Below are 25,892 nucleotides of genomic sequence, written 5' to 3'. Positions count from 1 at the left end.
TGAGCTTAAAAATGTGTTGCTGGAAAAGCGCAGCAGGTCAGGCAGCATCAAAGGAGAAGGAGAATCGACGTTTCGGGCATAAGCCCTTCTTCAGGATTCCTGATGGGTGAGGGGTTATGGTGGCAGCTTGGTTAGGGAATAGAAGGGTAGAGTGCCTGGAATGCAAGGGGGGAGGAGTTTGGGGGAAGGTAATAGGACGTCTGGTAGTTTCGGGAGTACTGTGGCAGATAAGTGATGTAATATTTAGAGTTGATCAAAGGTCAGGTTGGGAAGGTGATTGGCAATGTTCATACCAGGAGGAGGTTTGTATCGGGCTGGAAAGGGTGGCAGGGTAAGTAAGGAGGAGCACATCAGGACTTGGTCAACATCTAAAATTGAGCTATTGTGTTTCAGTGAATGTTCGTGGCATTAAGTGCTAATGTTAGCTAAATTGAATGGGGAGGCCCAGTTTTCTCCAATTAACCTGTAATTCTTCATCCATACCAAGCACTTCATGATCAATGCGTTCGTGGCCACTAACCAGAAGGTGAACTGAATCAGCACTAAGTCTATAAGAGCAAGGCAAAGTTGAATATTCTATGCTGAGTTGCTCATTTCCTTAACCCTCAACTCCTCTCTTCCATAGAAGCTCAAATCAAGGGATTGATAGAATACTCACCCCTCCCTTGGATGGCTGCATATATAACAAAATTGACTAAGCTCAACTTCAATTAGAATTGAGCAGCTTATTCAATCATTGCCCCTGTCACTGGACTCAATGACTCAGAAATTCCAATTAGCATCAGAAACCCAATTTCTGACCCTGATTAGACAAATGTACATGCCTTTAGATTACTTCTACACTGGTAATTCCTGGACAGGAATTCCCTGTTCCAAAACAGGGGAGATCTGTCAAAGAATCTGTGTAACCAGCAGGGAGAAATTGTCATTGAAAGAACACCCTCCTTTGTAGCAGTCAGTATGTATGTTCTGTAATTTTAGAGTCCAACAGCGAAGTCAGCCACTCTGGCAAATACTGTGATAGGTAGATACATAAACTAGGTGTAGGGGTAGGGTGGCAGATGGTGAGAGTAGGTTGAGTTTGTCAGATAGGTGAGCAGGGTAGGGTGGCAAATGGGTGAGGGCTTATGGTGGCAGCTTGGTTAGGGAATAGAAGGGTAGAGTGCCTGGAATGCAGGGGGGAGGAGTTTGGGGGAAGGTAATAGGACGTCTGGTAGTTTCGGGAGTACTGTGGCAGATAAGCGATGTAATATTTAGAGTTGATCAAAGGTCAGGTTGGGAGGGTGATTGGCAATGTTCATACCAGGAGGAGGTTTGTATCGGGCTGGAAAGGGTGGCAGGGTAGATAAGGAGGAGCAAATCCAGTCGGGAGAGTGTCAGATGCTTTGAGTGGGGTGGGTATGGGTGCTCGATGGTGGGGTTGGGGTCAGTCCAGCAGGGGCCTAGTGCTAGGCTGGGCTGGGTTGAGGTGATATCATCGTTGGTCAGTGGTGAGCTAGGGATTCAGTTTAACAATTACTCAGGACTTGGGGTAGGCTTTTAAGCCTCTAATGTTTCCTGGGTAACTATCAAACTTACCTGAGATGGAACCCTCTGAAATCCCTGATTTTGAAGAGCTTTTTTGGAAGGTTCCAAACCCAAATAGTTTATCCATTGGAATTTTCAATTTCCTAGGCACCACCTTTGGAGTCACCAGGGATTTCAGCTGACTCAAGTCCAGTTAATACTCCTCTAATGGGTAACTGACTATCAGAATATCTGAAACAATCCTGACTCCACTCCACTACGATATAATGTGGTTATATGTACAATGCACTGATAACACTGCAATCTGAGATTCTGGACTTGTTAGCCAGCCTATGTCTTCCCTTAGTAAGTGTGTGGATGGATGTCAGGGAAAGAAAATTTGGACTCAGCTGTAGTGTTGAGTAGCTGCTAACACATGAAACATGACTAAGTGTGACCCTGCCACATATGGCACTGAAAAATAGACAAAAAAAAAACTATATCTAATTACTTGAGAAGAAGGTCCTGGTAATAACAGAGTTGGTTTTACTCACATCCAGAAGGAATGCAACAAGGACTTCAGATGATAGTTCACCATCATATTCAATCAGATGATCATCTTTAAAAATATATACGCTTCCAATTTCGATCAAACCTGTGAAAAATGGAGACATTAAGTGAAACAGAACATATTCTGGAAGCTGGATGTTATTCTGAAAGCTTTAAAATCTCACACAACATAGGGAAGAAAATCACATTTCCATGAATATTTACTGCTCAGCTTTGAGTGACTGATGCTTCAACAAGTAGTTCTACTATTGATGCAAATTGCTGTTTGACTTCAGTCCTAGTTATGATAAGCTTGCAGCTCATACAACAAAATTTGATCGTGAAACTGGGCTTCACAGTCTGAAATCTGTAAAAAGTGGTCATCATTCTTTGCAGACACTTCTAGTGGCGTCCATACATTGGCCACACACTGGAAAGAATGCTGGGATAGGCATGGCATGCATATGCTGGAAGAATCTGAAGTGTTTGGAATGTGAAGATTCCTCTCCAAGGCAGTCTTTGGTTGCTCCCCAACCCAAACAGGAGAGATGACTTGCAGATCTGCTGGGTGTGCCAATCCCACAACCTGCCACTGGCCAGTTGGCCTTCTTATTTCCTACTAACAAGGCATAGGAATCTTCACAGGCGTCAAACCACACAACTCTACAATATTCATTCTCCTCCATTTCAAGATCGGATGCTGGTATACAAGTAGAAGCATTGTCATTATATTTCCTTGTTTAGACAGTAGCAGGATGATAGGTCATGTGGACTTACCACACAAACAGAGCTTGCACTGAGTTAGGGAACCATTTTCTACACACATGTGACTGTTGGTATTCTGTGCTGGGCAGTTACTGGCTCCAGTCAGAACTAATAAAGTACAAACTCATTGTTTGCTGCAACCTAACAGAGAAGTTTTTTTTCATTCTGAAGCGGTGCACTTTGTAAAAGATCAAGTAACTCTGAACAAACTCATGAGCATAGGCTGAACACTCACCAGTGTCACTTGACTCACCTCTTCAAGAGACACTGTACCATTATAACATACAGCAACTCTAACACAGAATACCCTTCCCCATTTATTTTCAAACTTCCTCTTAAATAAAACTCCTGGTATTTGCATTGTTCCAAATACTTTATATTTAAGCAGCAAAACACTCACAGAGGCATGATACACTAAACACAACAAACAGGGATGTGGGGTTGGGGGGTTGGCGGTGCTTATAATAATAATCTGTTCAGTGTGTGTTTATTTTTCACTAGCTGTCTTTTTACTTTTAGCGTTGGATTCATTTAGTGATATGTGGAACTCTTGCATAAAGAGTGCTTAACTCTAGAGGACACACAGACAGTATCTTTCCACAGGGGCAGTATCCACACTGGCTCTGGTGAGTTGCTCTGGAGACAGTGTGCTGTCTTCAGGAAATGATGATGTGGAAGTGCTGGTGTTGGACTGGGGCGGGCAAAGTTAAAAATCACACAACACTAGGTTATAGTCCAACAGGTGTATTTGGAAGTATTAGCTTTCAGAGTGCTGCTCCTTCATCAGGTAACTCTATAGTTGTATTTTTAACTTCAAGAAGTAAGGCAGTGGTCCTGTCTTGAGGTTATGTGGTGGTTGGAAGTTCCAAAACTTGGGATGTGCTGCTAACAGCTGGTCAGGATGCCTTCACCACACAATCTTGTCAAGGATCTGGACCATGTAGGATGAGAGACCCATCTTGAACAGGACTGTGACAGGTACCCACACTGAAATAACTCCACAGAGGCTGGTATCCTGTTACCAAGTCACCCTTTATTTACATGCGGACTGTCTTTGACACTGACATAGCTCCCTCACAGCCCACTCTGAGTGAACAGAATCTCTGACACTCCTGTTTATATCTGTTAGCCAGGGCTCCTCGACTGGACCAGATTAACAGCACCCCAAATCAGGGAACTCATATTCTATGACGTCCATCAGGCTGACTTTGTTACTATCATTCCACACCTCAGTCATGGTGTAGCTTTGTGCCAGTACCTGGTCACCTTACAAAAGGAATACTTCCTGGAGTCTGTTTCCCATCTGGACAGCTGGGCTAAATTACTCTTCTTGACAATGCATTTCTTCAAGTAGCAATAAATTGAACATAGCTCATAACTTCTAATTCAACTGCATGTATGCCAACAAGTTCTGGTCATGGCGTGAAGGTATTTTGGTACATGGTCAGGAAGCTGTTGGTCTGAAAATCAAGTGACCACTCCCCTTTTATGCTTTCAATTAGCGCTTTAATGGCTGTACAAATCCTTTCACAAGACCATTGGTCGAAGGATGATAGGGTATTGTGCTGAATGTCATTCCATTTCATGTGGTCAGTAAATTCCTGCATGAGAAACTGAGGACCATTGTTGCTGACAACATGCTGAGGGCTATTGAACCTTGCAAACATTTTGTCCTGTTTCTCATAGGTAAAGTCTGCAGAAGTGAATTTCATTACTGTCACTGCTGGCTATTTAGAATGAGCATCAGCTATCAGCAGCAGCATTTAACCCTCAAAGGAGCCAGCAAAATCAATGTGGGCATGGTGCCATGGTAGTTTGTGCTATTCCCAGGGGTGTCCCCAGTGACAATGGTGGTGTGTTTCTGATTTTGACACAAGCCTGGCACAAGCTGTTTTTGTTCTTCAATTTATGCATCCAAACTTGGCCACCGAAAATAGCTCTTGGTGAGTTCTCGATGGCGCTAGGTGTACCATTGGATTGGAGGGATGATCAGTCTCATCCTCCAAAATAGACTGTCATTCTGAACCAACAACTCCCACCTACAGGATATGGATGGCATGACCTCTGGGTGGCTCCTTCTATCACCTGTCACCGTCATTGGCACAGTTTCTGACTGGGAGAAGTAGAGAATAGAAAATCATCAATCTACTATGGATTTCATTTCATTCAAGGTTGGGAGCAGTTTGGACTTGTGTTTGTGTGTCCCTCTGACTATTCATATTTTATACCATTTGAGTTTGCCAAGAGGAATAGGGCACACTCTGGCTGCCATTGAGGAAATCCCAGTATGTGGGCTGAAGATTAACTTAAGGAGATGATTGTTAGCAGAACAAAGTGGTGGCTGTATAAGTGACAATGGGCTGAGGAGAGGCAGATGGAGTTCAATTTAGATAAATGTGATGCTGCATTTTGGAAAGGCAAAGCAGGGCAGGACTTAAACATTTAATGGTAAGGTCCTGGGGAGTGTTACTGAACAAAGAGACCTTGGAGTGCAGGTTCATAGTTCCTTGAAAATGAGTCAAAGGTAGATAGGATAGTGAAGAAGGTGTTTGGTACGCTTGCCTTTATTGGTCAGTGCTCTGAATGTAGGAGTTGGGAGGTCACGTTACAACTGTACAGGACATTCGTTTGGCCAGTTTTGGAATACTGCATGTAATTCTGGTCTCCTTCTTGTAGGAAGGATGTTGTGAAACGAACAGTTTCAGGAAAGATTTGCAAGGATGTTGCCATGGTTGGAGGATTTGAGCTATAGGGAGAGGTTGAATAGTTTGTGACTACTTGCCCTGGAGTGTCGGAGGCTGAGGGTTAATCTTATTGAGGTTTATAAAATCATGAGGGCTATGGTTAGAGTAAATAAGCAAGGTCTCTTCCCTGAGGTGGGGGAGTCCAAAACTAGAAGGCATAGGTTTAAGGTGAAAGGGGAAAGATATAAAAGGGACCTAAGGGGCAACTTTTTCACACAGAGAGTGGTGCATGTAGGAATGAGCTGCCACAGGAAGTGGCGGAAGCTGGTACAATTATAGCATTTAAAAGGCAGCTGGATGGGCATAGGAATAGGAAGGGTTTAGAGGCATGCAAGCCAAATGCTCTATGACTTTATGACTAAATAGTGGTAAAGTTTCCTCACACCAAAAATGATGCCGAGGGCCTCCTTCTCCAATTGGCCAATCACATCTCTGCATTCATAAGCATATGCAAAGTGAAGACAATCGATTTCCCCTCTCCATTGGGTAGGCTGTGTACCAATTCCGTATGGCGAGGTAACTGCAATTGCAAGGGCGACCTAGGGTCAAATGAACCAAAATATCTGACTTCGGTGCCTATTAAACAGCAAGATCCATTTGCTCACAGTACAGGTTCCATTTCCAAGACCTTTGCACAGAAGATTGTGTAATAGCTTCAAAAGCGACACCAAATTTGGAATAAATTTTCCATAATAATTCAAGACCCAAGAAGGATCTTAAATGGGACCCTCCAGGACTGCCTCCATTGTCTTTGGTGCCTTGTGAAGCCCCTTACAGTCGATGATGTGCCCTAAGTATTCAGTCAAGTTCTGGAAGCAATCACACTATCCTTTTTTTTAACTTGCAACCTATGTGCTTGCAGGCATTTTAGGGTCTCCTCCAAAATCCTCAGGTTCTCTTCCTTTGTGAAGCAATGATCAAGAAATCATTAAGGTAGCATTGTAGCACTTTTAGTCCACTTCGAATTTGGTCCATAAATCTCTGAAATAAATCATGTGCTGACATGATCACAAAGGAGAGCCCTGTACAGGTAGCCTCCATTATCAAATGTAGAGCGTTCCCAGAAAAACCTTTTGTAAGTTTAAAATGATTTATATGGGAAGAAGTATCATCGCTTTTTGAAAAAGCGAAAATCCTCTTCAGGTTAGCGAAAACAGATACTAAGATAGATCTTTGGTAAAAGCGAAATTGCATAAAGTGAACGTTTGAAAAGCAGGGGGTACCTGTACCTGTATAGCAAAACAAGTCCCAATGAGTCCCAGCAGGTGTTAGTATTCATCAGCCACTGCCACCTGCTAGTGAAAGCTTCATCTTTGAGACTTTTGACACCCCACCCCTGCCAGCCCACTGAACAGATCTTCAATCAAAGGCAATGGGCATTAATCCTTGCCACAGGTTTGGACTGATCCTTAATGTTTTAAAACTGTTGCAATTGGAGTTGTCCAATCACTGGTCATTACTGGCTCAAGTACACTGGTGTCCACTACCCTCATTAGTACTGACTCTACGTTCAGATGATGATGTATGTAACAGTGCATTCTCTCAGACTTTCGAGTTGAGTATTTGAGATTAACCTGAACTTCCTTCATTTCTCAAAGTGTGGCTTTAAAAACAATGTGGTGTTTATCTACAATGTCTTGTCTCCTGGTCTCAGTCGACCAGCTTGTTCATAGTCTCCCTCAATTCAATTTTAGTTTCTGTAGCTATGAATACCCAACTCAGGCAAGGTAATTTCCTTCCACAACCATCGTGAACAAGGATGTCTAGGTCTCTCTCAGTGGAAATACTTCCAATTTCTGGCGATTCAAAAAAATGTCCTGCATTTATATATATTTTATACCAAAGTGGGTGACCTCATATTTTACCACATTATATGCCAACTTTCATATTCTTCCACATTCACCCAGCCAATCAGTGTCTCTCTGGAAACTTTTGGTGGTCTTTTTACACTTACTTTTCGACCTAATTTTGTATTGTTAGTTAACTTGCACATGTCACACTTAGTCACCTCTTCTAAGTTATATACCGTACGACTGATTGTAAATAACTGAGGCCCAAGTACTGATCCCTGCAGCAGCCTGCTAAAGTCTGTAAACCCAAAATTGACCTGCTTATTCTCACACTCTGTTTTCTGTTCAATACCTAATCTCACGATCCCTTGCATCTTCATTTTATGTTTTGTGTGGGACCTCATGGGTTTTTAAAAAATTGAAATGTATTACATCTACTGGCCCCCAACCTTTCTATTTTATTCTAATAAATTTGTCAAAACATCATTTCCATTTTATAAAGCTATGCTGATTCTGCTTAAACATATGAGGATTTTCTACATGCCCTTTTACCATATCCCTAATAAGAAAATAGATGAGGGAAGAAGGGAGGAGGCTCGAGTAAATATCACATGCACTGGTTGGATCAAATAGTCTGGCTCTGTGCAATATATCCTTTGTAATCCAATGTCAGTCTGGCTTGTATTAGCTCACTTGCACATAAATCAAAAGGTCTTAGGTCCAATCGCTCTCTCAGACTTGACATTTCGGTCTGAGGCTGAGGGAATGTCATTAGATCAAAGGTGCTGTCTCTCAGAACAGAGGTCAAGCCAAGGCTCTGTCAATGTAATCAGATGGATGTAAAGATCCCAGGGTATTATGTGAAGACAAGCTGATTGTCTGGCCAACATTTACCTCTCAAATAACACCACTAGATTCATTACATATCACATTATTGTGTTTGGCTCTTTGCTTTACTACTACATTTGCTTACATAGCAACAATTACTTAATTTCAGAAGTAATTGTTTGCTTGTGAGTATTGAAATATTATGAGAGTGGCCAAGGTGCTATAAAATGTGAATTTTTCTGTTTGTATTTTTCATCACCTGTTTTCCAGTTCTGCAGGTAGTGTATGCTGTCATGTGTATCATAAGTACCAAAATGTGCCCTGGTGTTCACTTGGTAGAGTGCCCTGCAGTGCCAAATTGGGCAACCTTGTACCTATCCTCTTGCATCGAGGTGTTTCTCAAGCCATCCCAAAAACAGGGAAATAACAGTTGTGAGCATATGAAAAGAACAGGAAATAAAAACATTTTGGTCCACCCAACATGCACTATCTAGATGTAAACCAGCCCACATGAACCATCAACTAACATAAATTTCTAGGACAGAGAAAAAGGGAAAAAGAATTCAGCCAATTTAAGAAAAGCTTTAGAAGCACCTTTCTAAGCCTGAAAAGAAATAAAGTAAATTTCAGGACATTTAAATGAACATTTAAGCAAAGTAATCTCTTCTCTTTCTATATAACCTGAAAGATACTTGACTTTCAAAAACAAATCTAGCTTTCATTTGAAAGACAAACTGTACATTCCCTGCAAACTCAATTTTATATGTTATTCCCATCACCTTACCCCCTTCTTCAGTTTGGCTATAGCTCTCAGACATTAATGTTGGAGCTTTACAATGCCTGATATAGAAGTATATTTTTTCCCATTCCTTCAATTTTATTTAATATGCATTTGATGGTAAAAAATTTGACTTCCACCATTGAGCTTGGTTGATGCACAATAGCCAAGTTGCATTTGCTACTATGGTTAATGACTCGAATGAGATTAAGAAAAAAAAAACTATGGACAATGCATAAGTAGACTTTCTGTTTTCCCAATATGGATTTCTCACATAAATCCAGAAGCAGAGCTACAGATTAGCAACAGCAAAGTCAACTTATGATACAAGAACTATACTTAATATAAGACCAAAAGACATAGGAGCAGAAATTAGGCCATTCAGTCCATCCGGTCTGCTCCACTATTCAATCATGGCTGATTTTGTTTTAACTCCATTCTCCCACTTTTGCCCTATAACCCTTGATTCCCTTGATACTCAAGAATTCATCTAACTCAGTCTTAAATGTGCTCAATGACCTGGCCTCCACAGCCTTCTGTGGCAATGATTTCCATACATTCACCACTCTCTGGTGGAAGAAGTTTCTCCTTATCTCTGTTCTAAAAGCCTTTACTCTAAGGCTGTGCCCTCAGGTTCTAGTCTCTCCTACCAAAGGAAACATCTTCTTGACATCTACTCTGTCCAGGCCATTCAGTATTCTGCTTGTTTCAATTAGATTCCCCCCCACCCCATCCTTCTAAACTCAATTGAGTATAAACCGAGAGTCCTCAAATGTTCCTCATATATTAAACTTTTCATTCTCGGGGACCATTCCCGTGAAGCTCCTCTGAGCATGCTCCAGGGCCGGTATATCCTTCCAGAGACATGTGCCCATAACTGTGCACAATATTCCACATGTAGTCTGACCAGAGCCTTATAGAACCTCAGAAGTAAATCCCTGTTTTATAATGAAGTCCTCTCAAAATCAATGCTATAATTGCATTTGATTTCCTAACTATTGACTCAATCTGCAAGTTTACCTTGAGAGAATCCTGGACTAGAACTCCCAAGTCTCTTTGCACTTCAGATTTCTGAACTTTCTCCCCATTTAGAAAATTCTTCCTACTAAAGTGCATGATCTCACACTTTCTCACATTATACTCCATCTGCCATTTCTTTTCCCACTCTCCTAACATGTCCTCCTGCAGCCTCCCTCCTACCTCAATGATACTTGTCCCTTTACCTATCTTTGTATTGTCTGCAAACTTAGCCAGAATGCCCTCAGTTCCTTCATCTAGATCGTTAATGTATAAAGTGAAAATTTGTGATCCCAACACTGAGCCTTGCAGAACACCACTTGTCACTGGCTGCCATCCTGAGAAGGACCCTTTTATCTCCATTCTCTGCTTTCTGCCAGACAGCCAAGCTTCTATCCAAGCCTCTGACAATATGTGCCCTTACTTTACTCAGTAGCCTCCTGTGCGGCACCTTGTCAAAGGCCTCCTTGAAGTCCAGGTAGATAAAATCCATTGGTTCTCCTTGGTGTAACCTGCTTGTTACTTCCTCAAAGAATTCTAGCAGATTTGTCAGGCATGCCATACTTCCCTTTTAAAACAGAGAAGTCATGTTAGCAATTTTCCAGTCCTCTGGCATCCTCCCAAATTCTAGTGATTCCTGAAAGATCACCACCTATGCCTCCACTATCTTTTCAGCTATCTCCCTTAGAACTCTGGGATGTAGTCCATCTGGTCCAGGTGGTTTATCCACCTTCAGGCCACTCCGTTTTTCTAGCATCATCTTGTTGGTGATGGCCACCATACTCAGCTCTGCCCCCACATTCTCCTGAATTTTTGGGATATTATCCATGTCTTCCACTGTGAAGACTGACACAAAGTAATTATTCAGTTCTTTAGCCATTTTCTTGTTTCCCACTACTATCTCTCCAGCATCATTTTCCAGCAGTCCAATGTCCACTTTTGCCTCTCTTTTGCCCTCTGTTAATCTAAAGAAACTCTTACAGTCTTCCTTTATATTATTTAGATACAAAAAAAACCTGCAGGTCCTGAAGTAGGGTTACACGTGTTAGGTTGTCTTCTCCACCTCCTGATTCTGCCTGGTTTGCTGCGTTCTTCCAGCTTCCTGCTTGTCTTCCTTTATATTACTGGCTAGCTTACTCTCATATTTAATCTTCTCCCTCCTTATTTCTTTTTTGTTGCCCTCTGTTGGTCTTTGTAGGCTTCCTAATCCTCTCGTTTCCCACTGCCCTTTGTCACTTTTTTGCTTTTATGCTATCCCTGAATTCCCTAGGAGCAACAGATATTGTTCTGTTAAAGCAAGATAACAATGTGTTACTACCAGTTAACCCATGTTGAAGGATATTTTCCATGTCACGTGAAAACTACTGTTATTGTTATCGCTTTTTCACACTTCTATTCTAGTTGTGCTATTTGGAAGTACATTCTGACAGCAATCTGATCACACTTCCAGTTGGAATTTTACTTAATAACAGCTATGACTTCTTAGCTTGGATCCCTGAGAGATCCATTCTTTTTACTTCTTAAAATCTTAATTTTCTATTGTGTTAAAGCCATCAGCAAATCTAGTCTTATGCAATTTTTTTAAAGGGGTAATAATGAAGAAGCAGCCTTGTGAAGCAAAGCACAAACCTACTTCAAAAATATCTGAATTTTAAAAGTGGACATAATTAGGTACAACACTCCAAGTGAATTATTATAAAGGGTAATGTCATATAAATCCATAGTTTATCCAGTAACCTTTGTTTCTAAAACAAATACAGAATGCTGGAGAAACTCAGCTCTGACAGCATCTATGGAGATTTCTGTTTATTTAACAACTGTTTCTGTTTATATTATCAGACAGAACTATTTTCTGTTAAAGTTTAATTGCATCAGAGTACTGCAGCATTGGTTGCAATAACTGTCAACTTTTGACTCTTTCAGGATTCTTCATATATGGAATTTATTGAGATTGTAAGGAGTATTAGTAGCACAAATGCAAACATCACCATCTCACAACTTTTGAAATTAAACGAATATTCCTTCAGAGAAGACAAATTGAAACAGTGAACATAATATCCTGTAGCAGATACTAGACCTTTCCTGTGCAATTTCATTGATACTTTAGGATGGAAATTATTGAAAGTATAAGCCGCTATAGCTGCAGCAAGGAAACTGATCTGAGTGAACAGGGCCAGCAATAGTACATAGCCTCAAACAATCAGACTGAAAGAATTAAAAGTGCAGGAGAGGAAAGTGTAAATTACTGTAAATTATGGTAAGCATGTTAAATCAGATATATATATTAGGGTTTGTGTGAGAAGAAAAATAAGTGGCAGAAAGTAAGATCAAGATTAAAAGGAACAGAAGGAGAAAATAACAAGAAAGGAAAAGAAAAATTGGATTAAAGGATTCTGATGAAAGTTACTGATCTGAAATATTAGTTCTGCTTGTTTCTACAACCTTTGCCTAACCAGTATTTTGTGTTCTTGTTTTTATATTGGATTTCTGAGAATTACTGAGACGAAGGTCTGTTTCCATGCTGTACATCTCTATGACTCTAAGATGTAGTCATAAGACTTTCACCTATTATTAAGCAAAATAAAATTGAATTTTAAATAAAATAAAAAATAAGTTTAAAAGGGACAAGAAAGAACAGGTTGAAAAATGTTACCTTTTTAAAAACATCTCTTATAGTGACATAAATTTTAAGGAATGATACTCCACACCTGTAGTAGCTCTTTTTCAGTGGCAGAGAGATCAATCAACTTTAGTCAGCATTTACAACGCTATTAATGGGTACTTAGACTGAAATGGACAGGATTTAATTTTTGTTGGTCAGATTAGCTCACATCTGCTGTACAAGTTGGGGACTTTCAGTCATAGAACAGTATGGCACAGAAAGGAACCATTTGACTCATTGAATCTGCACCATTTCTTTTAACAACCAATCAAGTTTGTCCCATTCTCTGAATTTTACCCATTATCTCTGCTTTTTTTTCTTCTTTTTCCTCCAAATATTCATTAAATTCCCTTTCTGAAGTCAGAATCTGTATACTTCAAATCCCAACAACTTGCTGCATTGACATGATCATCCCAATGTCACATTTGTTCGTCAGTCAATTACCCCAAACCTGTGCCCTGTTTCTTGACCTTCCAATGTGACATCTCTTCTAGGAGATACTATACAGAATTATTGTAATAAAGAATCTCAAGACTTCATATTGACAGGAAAGGAATCTGTTTAGGAGTGCATTTTGTGTACCATACAGTGAAAATGCTGCTAACTGAAAAAATACCTAATTCATCAGCATGATACTATGCATACTGTACCTGTGCTACATTTAACCAGAACATGACTGTAGCAAAAATAAACAGTATCTGACTAATTTGGGAACATTGTAAATTCAGAGGAGCATATTGGTAAACTTAAGAGGACACAGGCAAGCTGGTGGAAAAATGAACTAACCAGTGGCAGATGAAATTTAATGTACGGGAAATGTACAGTGATACATTTTGCTACGAAGCTTGAGGAAAGGTGATACAAAATGAAGATTAAAATTTCAAAGACAGTTCTGAAAAATATAGACCTGAAGCTTTATGTACATAAAATGCTGAAAGAGGGAGGGTAGCATAAGAAAGTGGTTAAAGAAAAGTACATGATTCCTTGTTTTATAAAGCATGGAATAGAAAAACAAGGAATTTATGATAAACATTTATAAAACATTGATTTGGCCTCATTACAGTACTGTGCAGTATTTTGTCTAATTCTGGGCATCACATCTCAGAAAGGCTTTAAAGAAGATGCAGGAAAGATGTGAAGAGGAACTTCGGCACAGTTGATAGATTGAAGCAGTTCTTCTCCTTAAACAAAGTTGAAAGGCTTAACAGCAATCTAGGTTTATTCAATATATCATTTCAGTTGGATGACACACTGATCTCTTGCTATAAATTTTGCAACCTATGATCCTGCTCCACTAACTACCTGAAGAAGGAGCAATGCTCCAAAAGCTTGTACTTTCAAATAAACCTGTTGGACTATAACCTGGTGTTGTGTGAATTTTAACTTTAAAGCTGAAAGGAAATTTGATGTATTTTATGAAATGATGAAGGGTCTGGAGTGAACAGAGTGAGAAAAACTATTTCCATTGTCAAAATGGTCAAGAATCAGAGATTAAAAACTCAACACATTTTGTAAAAAATGCAAAGATGATATTAGGAAATCCTTTGCACACCATTAAGTGGTCACAATTTGAAATGTCCTGCCTGAGTTTGTGCCAGGGGCAGATTCAAATTCATATTGTTCAATGTATTTGAGGCATATAGCAAGATGGTGTTTTTGAGAAGCTAACAGTGAGGTGAGCTTGAATAGCAACCTTTGCATTTCTAAACTCAGTTACTCATCTGTCTTTGTCTGAAATTGCTATTGTATTTGCATAATGCCAACAGTAAGCATTCTTAGCATCAGTGTTATTTTGATAGATAATTATGGCCCTATATAAAATCACATAATTTCTTGCAATTTCTCCTTCAAACTGGCAACAATCATGCCTAAAAGAATATCTCTGAGGCATGGACAGGATTGATACAACATACTGTTTTATAACTGATGAAATTTCTTTCATTTGGTCAACAAAGATGGTTAACTCAATAATTTTGTTGTGCATATTCTGACATCTTGAACAAGTATTGCATGGAACAATAGTAATTACTCCAATGTTGGAGTTGGCTGTTAATGTTAAAAAATGGAGCGGCGCCCAAATACTGTACTCTTATCTCAAGGTTGGCTGCCCAGAATAATTAATATATCGCATTCCGTGTCAGTGATCACCTACTTTGTCAACATCTTTTCCAAGATGCTGTACGTCAACCCTGAAGAAGATACAGTTACATTGATAATACCACAGTAACAACTCACTTTTCCTCAACTTCGGTTCATAAACACTTTCATACGTTTAAGATCAAAGTCAACATTGTTGGTTGGCTGCAATGTAAATCTCACATCAGCTAAACATATTTAACCAGGTACCTTCATCAGGTGCCTCATTAGCGGCAGCACCTAGAAAAATAATGCTTCCAAATAAACTTGTTGGACTATAACCTGGTGTTGTGTGATTTTTAACTTTGTTCACCCCAGTCCAACACTGGCACCTTCAAATCATGAGCAAACATGAAAGTTTGACTGGGTTGGTTTACAGAACATGCTAGTTTTATTTTACATATTTCAGAATTGTGCTTAAGATGGGTAGTTGTTGTCAGTTGATACAGGTTTTTTTCAAAATTGATCAGTGGAAGTAAACATTGTTATCAAATGGTTATCATGGTGAGTAATAACCTGCTGACTGATGCCCAATTTGGTTAAATTTGAACAAAAGAACTGAACTCCTGAGAATGACTATCCTTGACATCAAGGCAGCATTGGACTAAGTATAGCATTAGGGAGACCTAGCAAAACTGAAGTCAGGAAACACTGCTTATTGGTTGGAATCATGCCCAACACCAAGGAAGCTGGTTTTGGTTGCTTGAGATCAATCAGCTCAATCCCAGGACATCTCTGCAGGGTAGTTTCCTAGGTCCAGTCATCTGCTTCATCAATGCTTCTTTTTAAAATTAGGTCAGAAATGGAAATATTCACTGATGATTCACTGACTCAGTGCCATTTGCAACCCCTTGGATATTGAAGTGGCCTTGTCTAGATGCAGCAAGACCGAGATAATATTCAGGGTTGGATTGATAAATGGCAAGTTAATTTTATGCCACACAAGTGCCACACAGTGAGCATTTCCAACAACTTGACCACCTCACTATGACATTAAAGGCATTACCATCACTGAATTTCCCAGTATCAACATCTTGGGTGTTATTATTGACCAGAAACTGAACTAGACAAGCACTACGGTGGTTAAAACAGAAATTCAAGGCTAGGAACTCTTCATAAGTGATTCACCTCCTCACTCTCTAATGACTTTGCATCAAATGCAGGGCATAAGTCAAGAGTGTGATGGAATACTTTCTACTTGCTTGGCTAAGAGGAGCTCCAACAACATTCAAAAAGCTCAGAGGATCCAGAACAAAAGCAGCATGCTGGATTTGCACCCCATGAACCTTCAACATTCTCTCTCTATACCACTGACACACAGTGGCAGCAATAAACACTGAAGTAATTCACCAAAGCTTCTGTTACAGCAGCTCCCAAACATATGAACCCTCCATTTAGAAGGATAAGAGCAGCAAATGCATAGGAACACCACCTCCTGCAAGTTTCTCTCTAAGCCACAAACTAACCTGACTTGGAAATCTATAATGGTTCTTTCAGTGTTGCTGGTCAAAATCCTGAAGCTTCCTTCCTAAAAGCATGATGGATATCCCCACACCCCAAGGACTGAAGCATTTCAAAAAGGTAGCTCACTAACGCTTTCTAGAAGGTAATTAGAGCTGGGCAATAAGTGCTAGCCCACATCTCATCATTGAATTAAAAAAAAGAGGCTGAAGATGTGGAATAAAATTATCATGTTCATTTATGAGTCTAAAATGATTATCCATTATAAATTTCTGAAGTGGTAAATATAGAACTTGTTGTCAGTGCTAAGAGATTCCCAAATTGGAAAATGATTAATAGAAAGTGGCAACAGTGGTTACTACTCCAGTATTAAAGACATGGTAGAGCTGGCCATTAATAAAGTCTGAACACTGCCAAGCATTGTAGTGCTGCTCATCTGCATGCTGGTTGCCCAGAAGAATTAGATTACATTCAGGATTTGATTGCATCACATTCCTAAGGCTGCTGAAACCCATCCCATGCTGTCACAATAAATGTTTGCAGCCCTGATCCATAACCTTATAAGGGAAAGTAAACCACTGGTTCACAATTAAATATTTTTCCAAATCTTTAAATTTTCCAAAAGGCACCAATGACATAATAATGTAATAGGCCCCATTTTCCACTTCAATTACACTGCTTCTTTTTATTTCATTTGCAAGCACATTTTGCTGTCTCTGCATTTCTAAACTATTTATGGCTCTCTCCTTCTTATCTCTTGGTTCCTCTCATCAGCTCATGTTCTGGACTTAATATTGAGTTCAACATCTTCAGATTGTGAACTCAACACATTTGTTCCCTTTCTTTTACCTTTACTTGTTTCATTCTCTATCACCATCTCTTCTCTTCCCTCCCCCGACTCCAGAGGGACCACCTGTTCTTTCCAGTTTGGCAGTTTGATACACCATTTTTCGGCCATTCTCACATTCTGATCACGTAATGCTGCCCCCTCCATACCTCACGTCAGCTCGAGATGAAGAGTCATCTAGACTCGAAAAGTTAATCTGCTGTCTCTCCATGGATGATGCCTGACCCGCTGCGATTTCCAACATTTTTTGTTTTCAGTACCTCTTGTCATCTCTCTTGCCTGTCTCAGTATTAATATTCTTTCAAACCTTTCTTCTTTACATTTTGATTGTGGATGATGACAATCACCTTATTTGCCTCAACAAAATATACCACATCCCCAACTTTAACTATTGTAATGGACGTGTGACCTTTAGCACCCAGTTATGCCTTGGTCTGTACTTTGTTTTCTTCGAGGAACTTACCCTATTCTCTCTTTCTCATTTCACTTTTAAAATTGTCTTGTCCATGGTTTGCTCAGTCCCCACCCATGCTTCTCTCCAAAATATGTTCCCTCTTCTACACTTGGTATTGAACAACTAGTCATCCTCAAAGATTTCACTCCCCATTTCTATTGCCTTTGCCCTCACTCCTTTAAATTTAATGTCCTCCTTTACCTTTTACACAACTGCTCTGGTCCAGATGGTGAAAACATTTCTTCAGCTTACCATTGTTAGTTCAACAACACTTGCTTTAGTGGCACAGCTTTCATTGCAGGCCTCCATTAGAGTTACGGCTAGTTTCTTTATGGTGGTCAGAAGCCATGAATGAAAGGGCTAGCCTTGCTGCACTGAAAATTAGTGGCCTTGCTTTAATGAAGATAGTACAGAGGAGGTAATACACATGTATGATTTACGTTTATGGTCACAAAGCAGTTGCATTTTGAGGGAGTCAAATCTCTTTAAATAAAGGTGCTGAATTGACGTGGGTAGGTGTATGAAAGATTATGGGGGAAGTGGTCAGTGGCATCAGTCTCATCAAGCATTAGTGACTATTTACATGCTCTTCAATACTTTAAATAGCTGTAATTTCAACCACCAGCAGAGAAACCTCATGCTAATATGGAAATCAGCACATTCTGGCATGAAATGAGAAAATGCCATGTTGGAAGCTTATACCCATTTTAACTCCTTGAATTTCTAAAACAAAATAACTGATGATATCATAAACCTCCAAACCAAGTGGTCATATGAAAAATAAATGCTGTTTCATATAAAGTAAATTAGATAGGATTGAGGATAGTCAGGCAAATGTAAAGAGGCTTCAAGGCAATTTAGGTTAGTCAAGTGAGTGAGCAAATGTGTGGCGAATGCAATATAACATGGGTAATTCAGTAAGAGAAAAATAACAGCAGAGTATTCATTAGATGGTGATAGGTTGGGAAACATTGTTGACCATTAGGATTTGGGTGCTGTTGTACGCTGTTCACTGACAGCAAGCATGTTATTGCAGCAAACAGTTACGAAGATAAATGGTATGTTGGCCTTCACAGCAAGCTGGCTTGAGTAAAAGAGCAAAGAATTTGTATCGCTGTTATACAAGGCCTTGATGAGATCAGATGTGGTATAATGTGCAGTTCTGGTCTCCTTACCTAAAAAAAGATATATTTGCCATGGAAGGACTACAATAAAGGTTCTCCAAACTAATTCCTGGGCTGGCAGGTTTGTTCTATAAGGGGAGTTTTTGTTCACTGGGTCTGTATTGACTGGAGTTTAAAAGATTGAGAGGGGATCTTACTGAAACATACAAAATTCTGATAAGGCTGGAAAGAAAGTATGCAGGATGGCATTTCCTCTGTCCATTGGGCTTCAGAACAATGACCAAACAGCCTCAGAATATCGCACAGGCTATTTCAGACTGAGATGAAGAGAAATTTCTTCACTCAGATTTCAGTGAACTGTGGAATTCTCTGCCATAGAAGGCCATGGAGGCGAAGTCACTGAACATGTTTATGAAAGAACTAGATTTCAAGAGGCTAAAGATGTCATGGGGTATGGGGAGAGGGTGTGATAACGGCATTAAGGTAGATGATCGATTCAATTTAAGCAGACATGATGGGCCATTTAGCCTATTCTTATTTCTATTTTCTATCCTTCTATGTTTTTACTTTAATGTTAGATAATGCACCTGTGCATTAAAAATATTAAAACTTCTTTATGCAACATTAAGCATTTCGCTTAAAATACGTCCAGAATCATCGTCATGCTGTATGCTAGGGAATTAGATTAGATTTCCCACAGTGTGGAAACAGGCCTTTCGGCCCAACAAATCCACACCGACCCTCCGAAGAGAAACCCACCCAGACCCATTCCCCTACATTTACCCCTGACTAATGCACCTAACACTACAGGCAATTTAGCATGGCCAATTCACCCAACCTGCACATCTTTGGGCTGTGAGAGGAAACCGGAGCACCCGGGGGAAACCCACGCAGACACGGGGAGAATGTGCAAACTCCACACACAGTTGCCCGAGGCAGAAATTGAACCCGAGTCCCTGGCGCTGTGAGGCAGCAGTGCTAACTGCTGAGCCACCGTGCCACCCTGAATTGGTTAGTTCAGTCAGCTGAATGACTGGTTTGCAATGTGGAGTAACACCAACAAGGCAGGTTCAAATCCTGTATCTGAGGTCACCATGAAGGTCTGACCTTAACTTCACTCCTTGCCTAAGGCATGGAAACCCTCAAGTTAAACTCACTAACAGTCATCTCTCTAATGAGTGAGTGGGACTATGGTGATTTTACTTTCCAAGATAAACATAATGTTACATTGTATAATTAAAATTGTAAAGAGCAAATCCAAGGAAGTCATGCTGGCAATGCACAAAACAAAGTCAATTAATTCCAAGCATAAGGCTGGGATTGAATTTTCAGTTTATTTGCTATAAGCAGTATTTAAAGCATAATACTTTTGCTTTTGCTGGGCAGAGAAAAAGGCAAGTAAATGATCTCAATATTTAAAAAACATTTAAAAAAAAGTGGGAGTGATGATGAAAAAGTTCTCTGCCAGGAGCAAAGTGAAGGGGCTTTTGGAAAGGTTACAAATTGAGATCACAACATGCCTTCTACTCAGGAAGCATCTTGTAAATAAATACATTTGATTTGATTCAGTGTATAAGATCCTGTGCGGGTTGGTTTAGCTCAATTGGCTGGACAGTTGGCTTGTGAAGCAGTGTGATGCCAACAGTGTGGGTCCAATCTCTACACTTGGCTGAGATTACCACAAAGGACTCTCCTTCTTAAACTTACCCTTTGCCTGTGGTATGGTAGCCCTCAGGTCAAAATCACCATCAATCGTCTCTCTCTGAGAGACCAGCCTATGGTCTGGTAAGACTATGGTGACTTGATAAGATCCTGAATAGTCTTTACAAGGTAGACATAGAAAGGATGTTCACACTTGTGGGTGAGTACAGAACTAGTGGACACTGGAAATCAGGGATCACCCTTTCAGGACAGAGATGCAGAGAATTTTCTTTTCTTTCAGGGACTTGTACAAATTTGGAACGCTCTCCCTCAGAATGCAGTGGTCATAAAATACTTCTAAGACTTTTTAAAATTTTACTTTTTAATACACCTGATGGGGGTTGTGAGGGGACGAATGTGAAGTTGGGACTCCAAACAAATGAATCAGTCACGATCTTATTGAATGATGGAACTGTCTCAAAGTGGACTGGAAGTATGATAGGACTTGTCTTTTTGCATAAATATTTCATTAAACGATGCCCCCATCTTCTCTGGTTGTTATTATATTCAGCAATGTCAGCAACAGTAGTTAGTAGTCTGAGGGGTTCTCAGCTTAGGAATTGTTTTCAGGAGTTAACATGTGTCAATTAGTTTCAACAATTTACTTCTCACCCAGTTTCTTAGCCAGCTTTGCATCCTTCTTCTCATCTACAAGCCCAAATCCAATGTTCTTGTCTTGCAAGACCTGAGCTGCCAGCTGTCTCGAAAAGAGAAGGGAAACAAACATAAACTATTAGCTTTGATCTCTTGCAATTTTCAAATAAAGTTCGCATGTGCCTTTACTATGCAAAAGTGCGGAGTTGATCAAAGTCAGTCCTCGGCTGTAAACATACTGCTGGGAGTGTTTTAAGTACTTTGTCCAAGTTTAAAGAGTCCCCAACAGGATCAACCCTGAATCATGCCTTACCTCGAGAACCAATTCCGCGCGGTCAAACCGTTTCTGAGCAACTTTGTCTCCCGCAGGGACCGACGCGTGGTACAACAGGCACAGGATATCATACTTTTCCAAAATCTTTTGGTAGTTTTTCATGTCGACGTCGGCAACTCTGTCTTTTCCATCATACCGGGGGAATTCAAGTCCATCTTCTGCTCTACAGCTGATGCAAGCGACAAAGACAGCCGCCAAACAGAGCCAGACTGCATTCATTGTAAAAGTTATATTATTCACACAATACCAGACACAAAAACAAAAACAGGGGTAATAAAATTGGTTCGCTGGAAAGATTTTGCCTTCCTTCTTTAGTACTTGTTATACCTCCTGATCAGAGAAACAGGGAGAGAGAGGGAGAGGTAACAAAGTTAGAACAGTCCCTGGAGAAAGAATCGATGGAGGCAGAGCCCAGATACCTCACATACCAACCTCCTGCACCCTTACCATTACAAACTCCATTTTAAGAAGCCAGTTGTTTCCAGCTAAAAATACTCTGCACTGAAACAGCAAAGGCACGAGGCAAAGGGAGATTCGCCATCCTCATTTTGAAGGGCTTATCTGAGGAGGGGAGGGAGAGATTGACCTTTCAGATAGACACTGCAAACAGTAAAAAAAAACACCTATCCGCCTGATATTAACGTTACCTTCCATCTCTCAAAGCAACTAAAGCTGAATGCAGATTATGTTTCCATCTTGGCACGCTGACGCTGTTTGGAAAGGTTACGGGGATGAAGAGAGAATACTTCACACGCAGGCGGAGTGAATGATTGTACCATTCTGCTTTATATAGACCATTAGAACCCATACCCAGGAGGCCAGCCAGATAGTTTATTGTAGGATCTGTAACACTAGCAACCCGATCTGATTGTGTCATAGTGCACTTTTCAATGTATTCAAAAATACATTAAAGAATAATCGAACTTCTTTCTCAATTGTAAAATCAAAGTGTAATAATGTAAAATAGTTTAATCTAAATCCAGCACTCGAGCTGTAATGTTATTCAATGCGTTATGTTCCGAAGAAAACATATTTCGTGGATATATTTTAAAACGCACTGCTCGAAAAATTCCGTGGCGACAAAATAAATGCAAAGATGAATCCTAGTTTATCATTTACAAGAAGTCTGGTTTCAATTATTTCAGTGATTATTAACGGTTCATTGGCTGTACCTTATCACAATACTAACTGGTTCACAGCGCGCATCATTCTCAGGGTTTCAGCGTTATAAAGGTTGTGCAATGAGTGTTAATGATTGACAAGTCGATAAAAGAAGTCACCTCCTACCTCCCTCTGACAATCCGCAAGCATCAGTTTGATCCCTCCAATACAACTGAAGAACAGCGCCCTCCACTGAACTATAAAGCAGTAAACCCACTTTCGGAGTCAAAATGCCACATGGATGAATTGTGTATACATATACATTTTTATTCAGATTCAGAAATGCACTGTACATATGTTTCGTATCTGTGCATGTTATGCCAACAGTTTGTAAACGATTCCTCTGATTCTGTTAATAACACTGACCAAAATACTTGTGTTCTCTAAAGGATTATAATCTACATTTCATATCCACTGGTTATACATTAAGTTTTTCTCATCAGAATAGTGATGATTTTTCCTCACTGTGGGAATCTGAGGAAGTGAAAAACTACTTCTCTGTGCCACTGAACCTGATTATGTCATAACTTGTTGCTTTTCCTTAGAAAACCTGTTCATGGCTTCTTTTCCAGTCTAAAGGCTGGGGGTGCACGAGATTTGATTAATTGAGTGCACTAAAATAATTTCCTTATTTTTCTTCTTTTCAGAGTGCTAGAACTACAGCCTAGAAGAAAGTAGCTGCATTTCTGCCATCAAGACATGGCCTGGTGCACCATGTTTACACCTCTTCGTACTATCTTGAAAAATGTGATGCTGGAAAAACACAGCAGGCCAGGCAGCATCCGAAGAGCAGGAGAATCGACATTTCGGGCATAGGCCCTTCTTCAGGAACCAGCATCTGCAGTCCTCACTTTCTCCACCTCTTTGTACTATGTCGAGAGTGTGGTGCTGGAAAAGCACAGCAGGTCAGGTAGCATCCGAGGAACAGGAGAATAAGCTCTTCATCAGGAATCATAGATGTCTTTGTACTATGTGTGGTATTTTTCAAGATGACCACTACTAGCACCTTGTAGCATTTGTCACCTCTACCAGTGTGTGGTACTGGATAAGGGATGCTTGAGTCAGTTCGCAACCACCAGTTCTCCTCTGTTTTTGCTTTGTACTGGGTATATCTAGTGATTAGTGGCAAAGGGTACACCACTCTAGAAGAGGCACTATTCTTAGATAACAATAAGGTTTATTGCATTAACCAGAAGACCATAACACATAGGAGCAGAAATAGGCCATTCAGCCCATCAATTCTGCTCTGCCATTTGATGAGATCATGGCTAATCTGATAATCCTCAACACCACATTCCTGCTTTATCCTCATAACCCTGATTCCCTTATTGATTTACAGCATCTGCAGTTCTTTCGGTTTTTATTTCCCCTACTGATAATCTGACAATCTCAGTCTTGAACATACTTAACAACTTAACATCTCCAGCCCTTTGCAGTGAAGGTGTTCACAGATTGAATACCCTTGGAGAGAAGAAATTCTTTCTCATTGCTGTCTTAAGTGGGTGACTCATTATTTGATATTATGCTCTCTCACAGGGGAAACAACTTTTCCACATCTATCCTGTCAAGAATTCTATATGTTTTAATAAGTTCACCTCTCATTCTTCTAAACACCAATGAGAATGTACAAACCCAATCTAATCAAGCTCTCTTCATAACACAGTCGCTTCATGGCCAGGATGAACCTGGTGAACATTCGCTAGACTTTCTCCATGCCAATATACCTTTCCTTAGATAAGGGGTAAAAACTGTTCACAGTATCCCAGCTGTAGTGTAACAAGTGCCTTGTATAGTTTTCCCAAGACTTATTATCTTATTCAAATAGCCAAACATGCAGCATCGCTGGCCACTACAATGCTAAATTACCTGTACCTTGCAAAACCTTTACTTCAGTCAAATCATTACCTAGGAGCAAGTCAACTCCATCTATGGGAAATTTCCTAACAACTACTACCACCACTGCTCTGGACAACAATCTATAGTTTAATTGCACTTTGGACAACCAATATACTCTTCACTTATCCTGTTTACTAAAGTTCTTGCTTTCATTTCACTCTCAAGTGAAAACTAGGTCTGTCTACAGAGAAAATTGTTTGAAAAGTGATTGTGTTCCTTAATACAGTTATGAATTTAGCTGCATCATTTGAAGGAAAAGGAGTTATCTTCCATCTTCACAAAACACTTTAGATCTCTCAACTACCTTATTCACCTCTCCTGCACTCACAGCAGTGTTTACCTCCAGTCTCATAATTAGAGTCATAGAGATGTAAAGCACGGAAACAGACTCTTCGGTCCAACTCGTTCCATGCCGACCAGATATCCTAATCTAATCTAGTCCTATGTGCTAGCACTTGGCCCATTTCCCTCTAAACCCTTCCTATTCATATACCCATCCAGATGCCTTTTAAATGTTGTAATTGTACCAGTCTCCACCACTTCCTCTGGCAGCTCATTCCATATATGCACCACCCTCTGCGTGAAAAAGTTGCCCCTGAGGTCCCTTTTAAATCTTTCCCTTCACACCCTAAACTTATGCCCTCTGGTTCTGGACTCACCCATCCCAGGGAAATTATCTTTTCTATTAACCCTATACATGCCTGTCATGATTTTATAAAACTCCATAAGGCCACCCCTCAGCCTTTGACACTCCAGGGAAAACAGCCCAGCCTATTCAGTCTCTCCTTGTAGCTAAAATCCTCCAACTCCAACAAGGCAACATCCTTGTAAATCTTTTCTGAACCCTTTCAAGTTTCACCATATCCTTCCAATAGGAAGGAGACCAGAATTACATGCAATATTCCAAACTGGCCTAACCAACATCCTGTGCAGCCGAAACATGGCCTCCCAACTCCTGTACTCAATACGCTGACCAATAAAGGAAATCATTCTTCACTATCCTATCTACCTGTGATTCCACTTTCAAGGAAATATGAACCTGTACTCCAAGGTCTCTTTGTTCAGCAACACTCCCCATGACCTTACTATTTAGTGTATAAAGCTACAATTTTATCCCTAACATGTTCCTTTAGAGCTCCTTTTACAGACTCATTCTTCTGAGCCCCAGTAAATTCTATGGGTTTCCTTCACAACTTCCATATTCTGAATGAAGGTGTCCCACTTTATCACAATGGAGACACTTTCGTTTTGTTTTTCACTTCCAACCTTAGCACCTTCCTTTCTGATCAGAGATGATGATCTTGGACAGTCCCAACTGTCCTTTCTTTATCCTGTCTACGTGCCTTCATTTAACTTTTCCAACCTTCAGCCTTCTGGTGGTGATGGAAAAGAGGTCTAATATGATGAATCAGATCATAATCATCAGCTGCTTGTCTAGCAGTTGCAAATTTCTTGTCTTCAACATGGGTAACTTATTAGAAAAGATTGAGGTTTTAAACTCTTAAAATAATTTATATTTGTTCAGAGCTTTATATGTAGTTTCAA

General features: G+C 40.1%; 1 protein-coding gene across 1 annotated transcript in view; it reads right to left on the bottom strand.

Annotated features, from left to right (window-relative positions):
* casq2 (calsequestrin 2) overlaps positions 1-22,028 on the bottom strand; it is a 55,507-nt gene extending 33,479 nt beyond the window's left edge. The window contains exons 1-3 of the mRNA XM_072585199.1: positions 21,270-22,028; positions 20,975-21,059; positions 2,061-2,161 (exon numbers count right to left, since the gene is read on the bottom strand). Coding sequence (XP_072441300.1) covers positions 2,061-2,161; positions 20,975-21,059; positions 21,270-21,509 — 426 coding nt within the window. The 5' untranslated portion in view covers positions 21,510-22,028. The remainder of the gene's footprint in view (positions 1-2,060; positions 2,162-20,974; positions 21,060-21,269) is intronic.
* Between the last annotated feature and the right edge of the window lie 3,864 nt (positions 22,029-25,892).

This window comes from Chiloscyllium punctatum, chromosome 15, assembly GCF_047496795.1.
Source record: "Chiloscyllium punctatum isolate Juve2018m chromosome 15, sChiPun1.3, whole genome shotgun sequence".
Lineage (NCBI taxonomy): Eukaryota > Metazoa > Chordata > Chondrichthyes > Orectolobiformes > Hemiscylliidae > Chiloscyllium > Chiloscyllium punctatum.
This window is presented reverse-complemented; position numbering and strand designations above follow the sequence as displayed.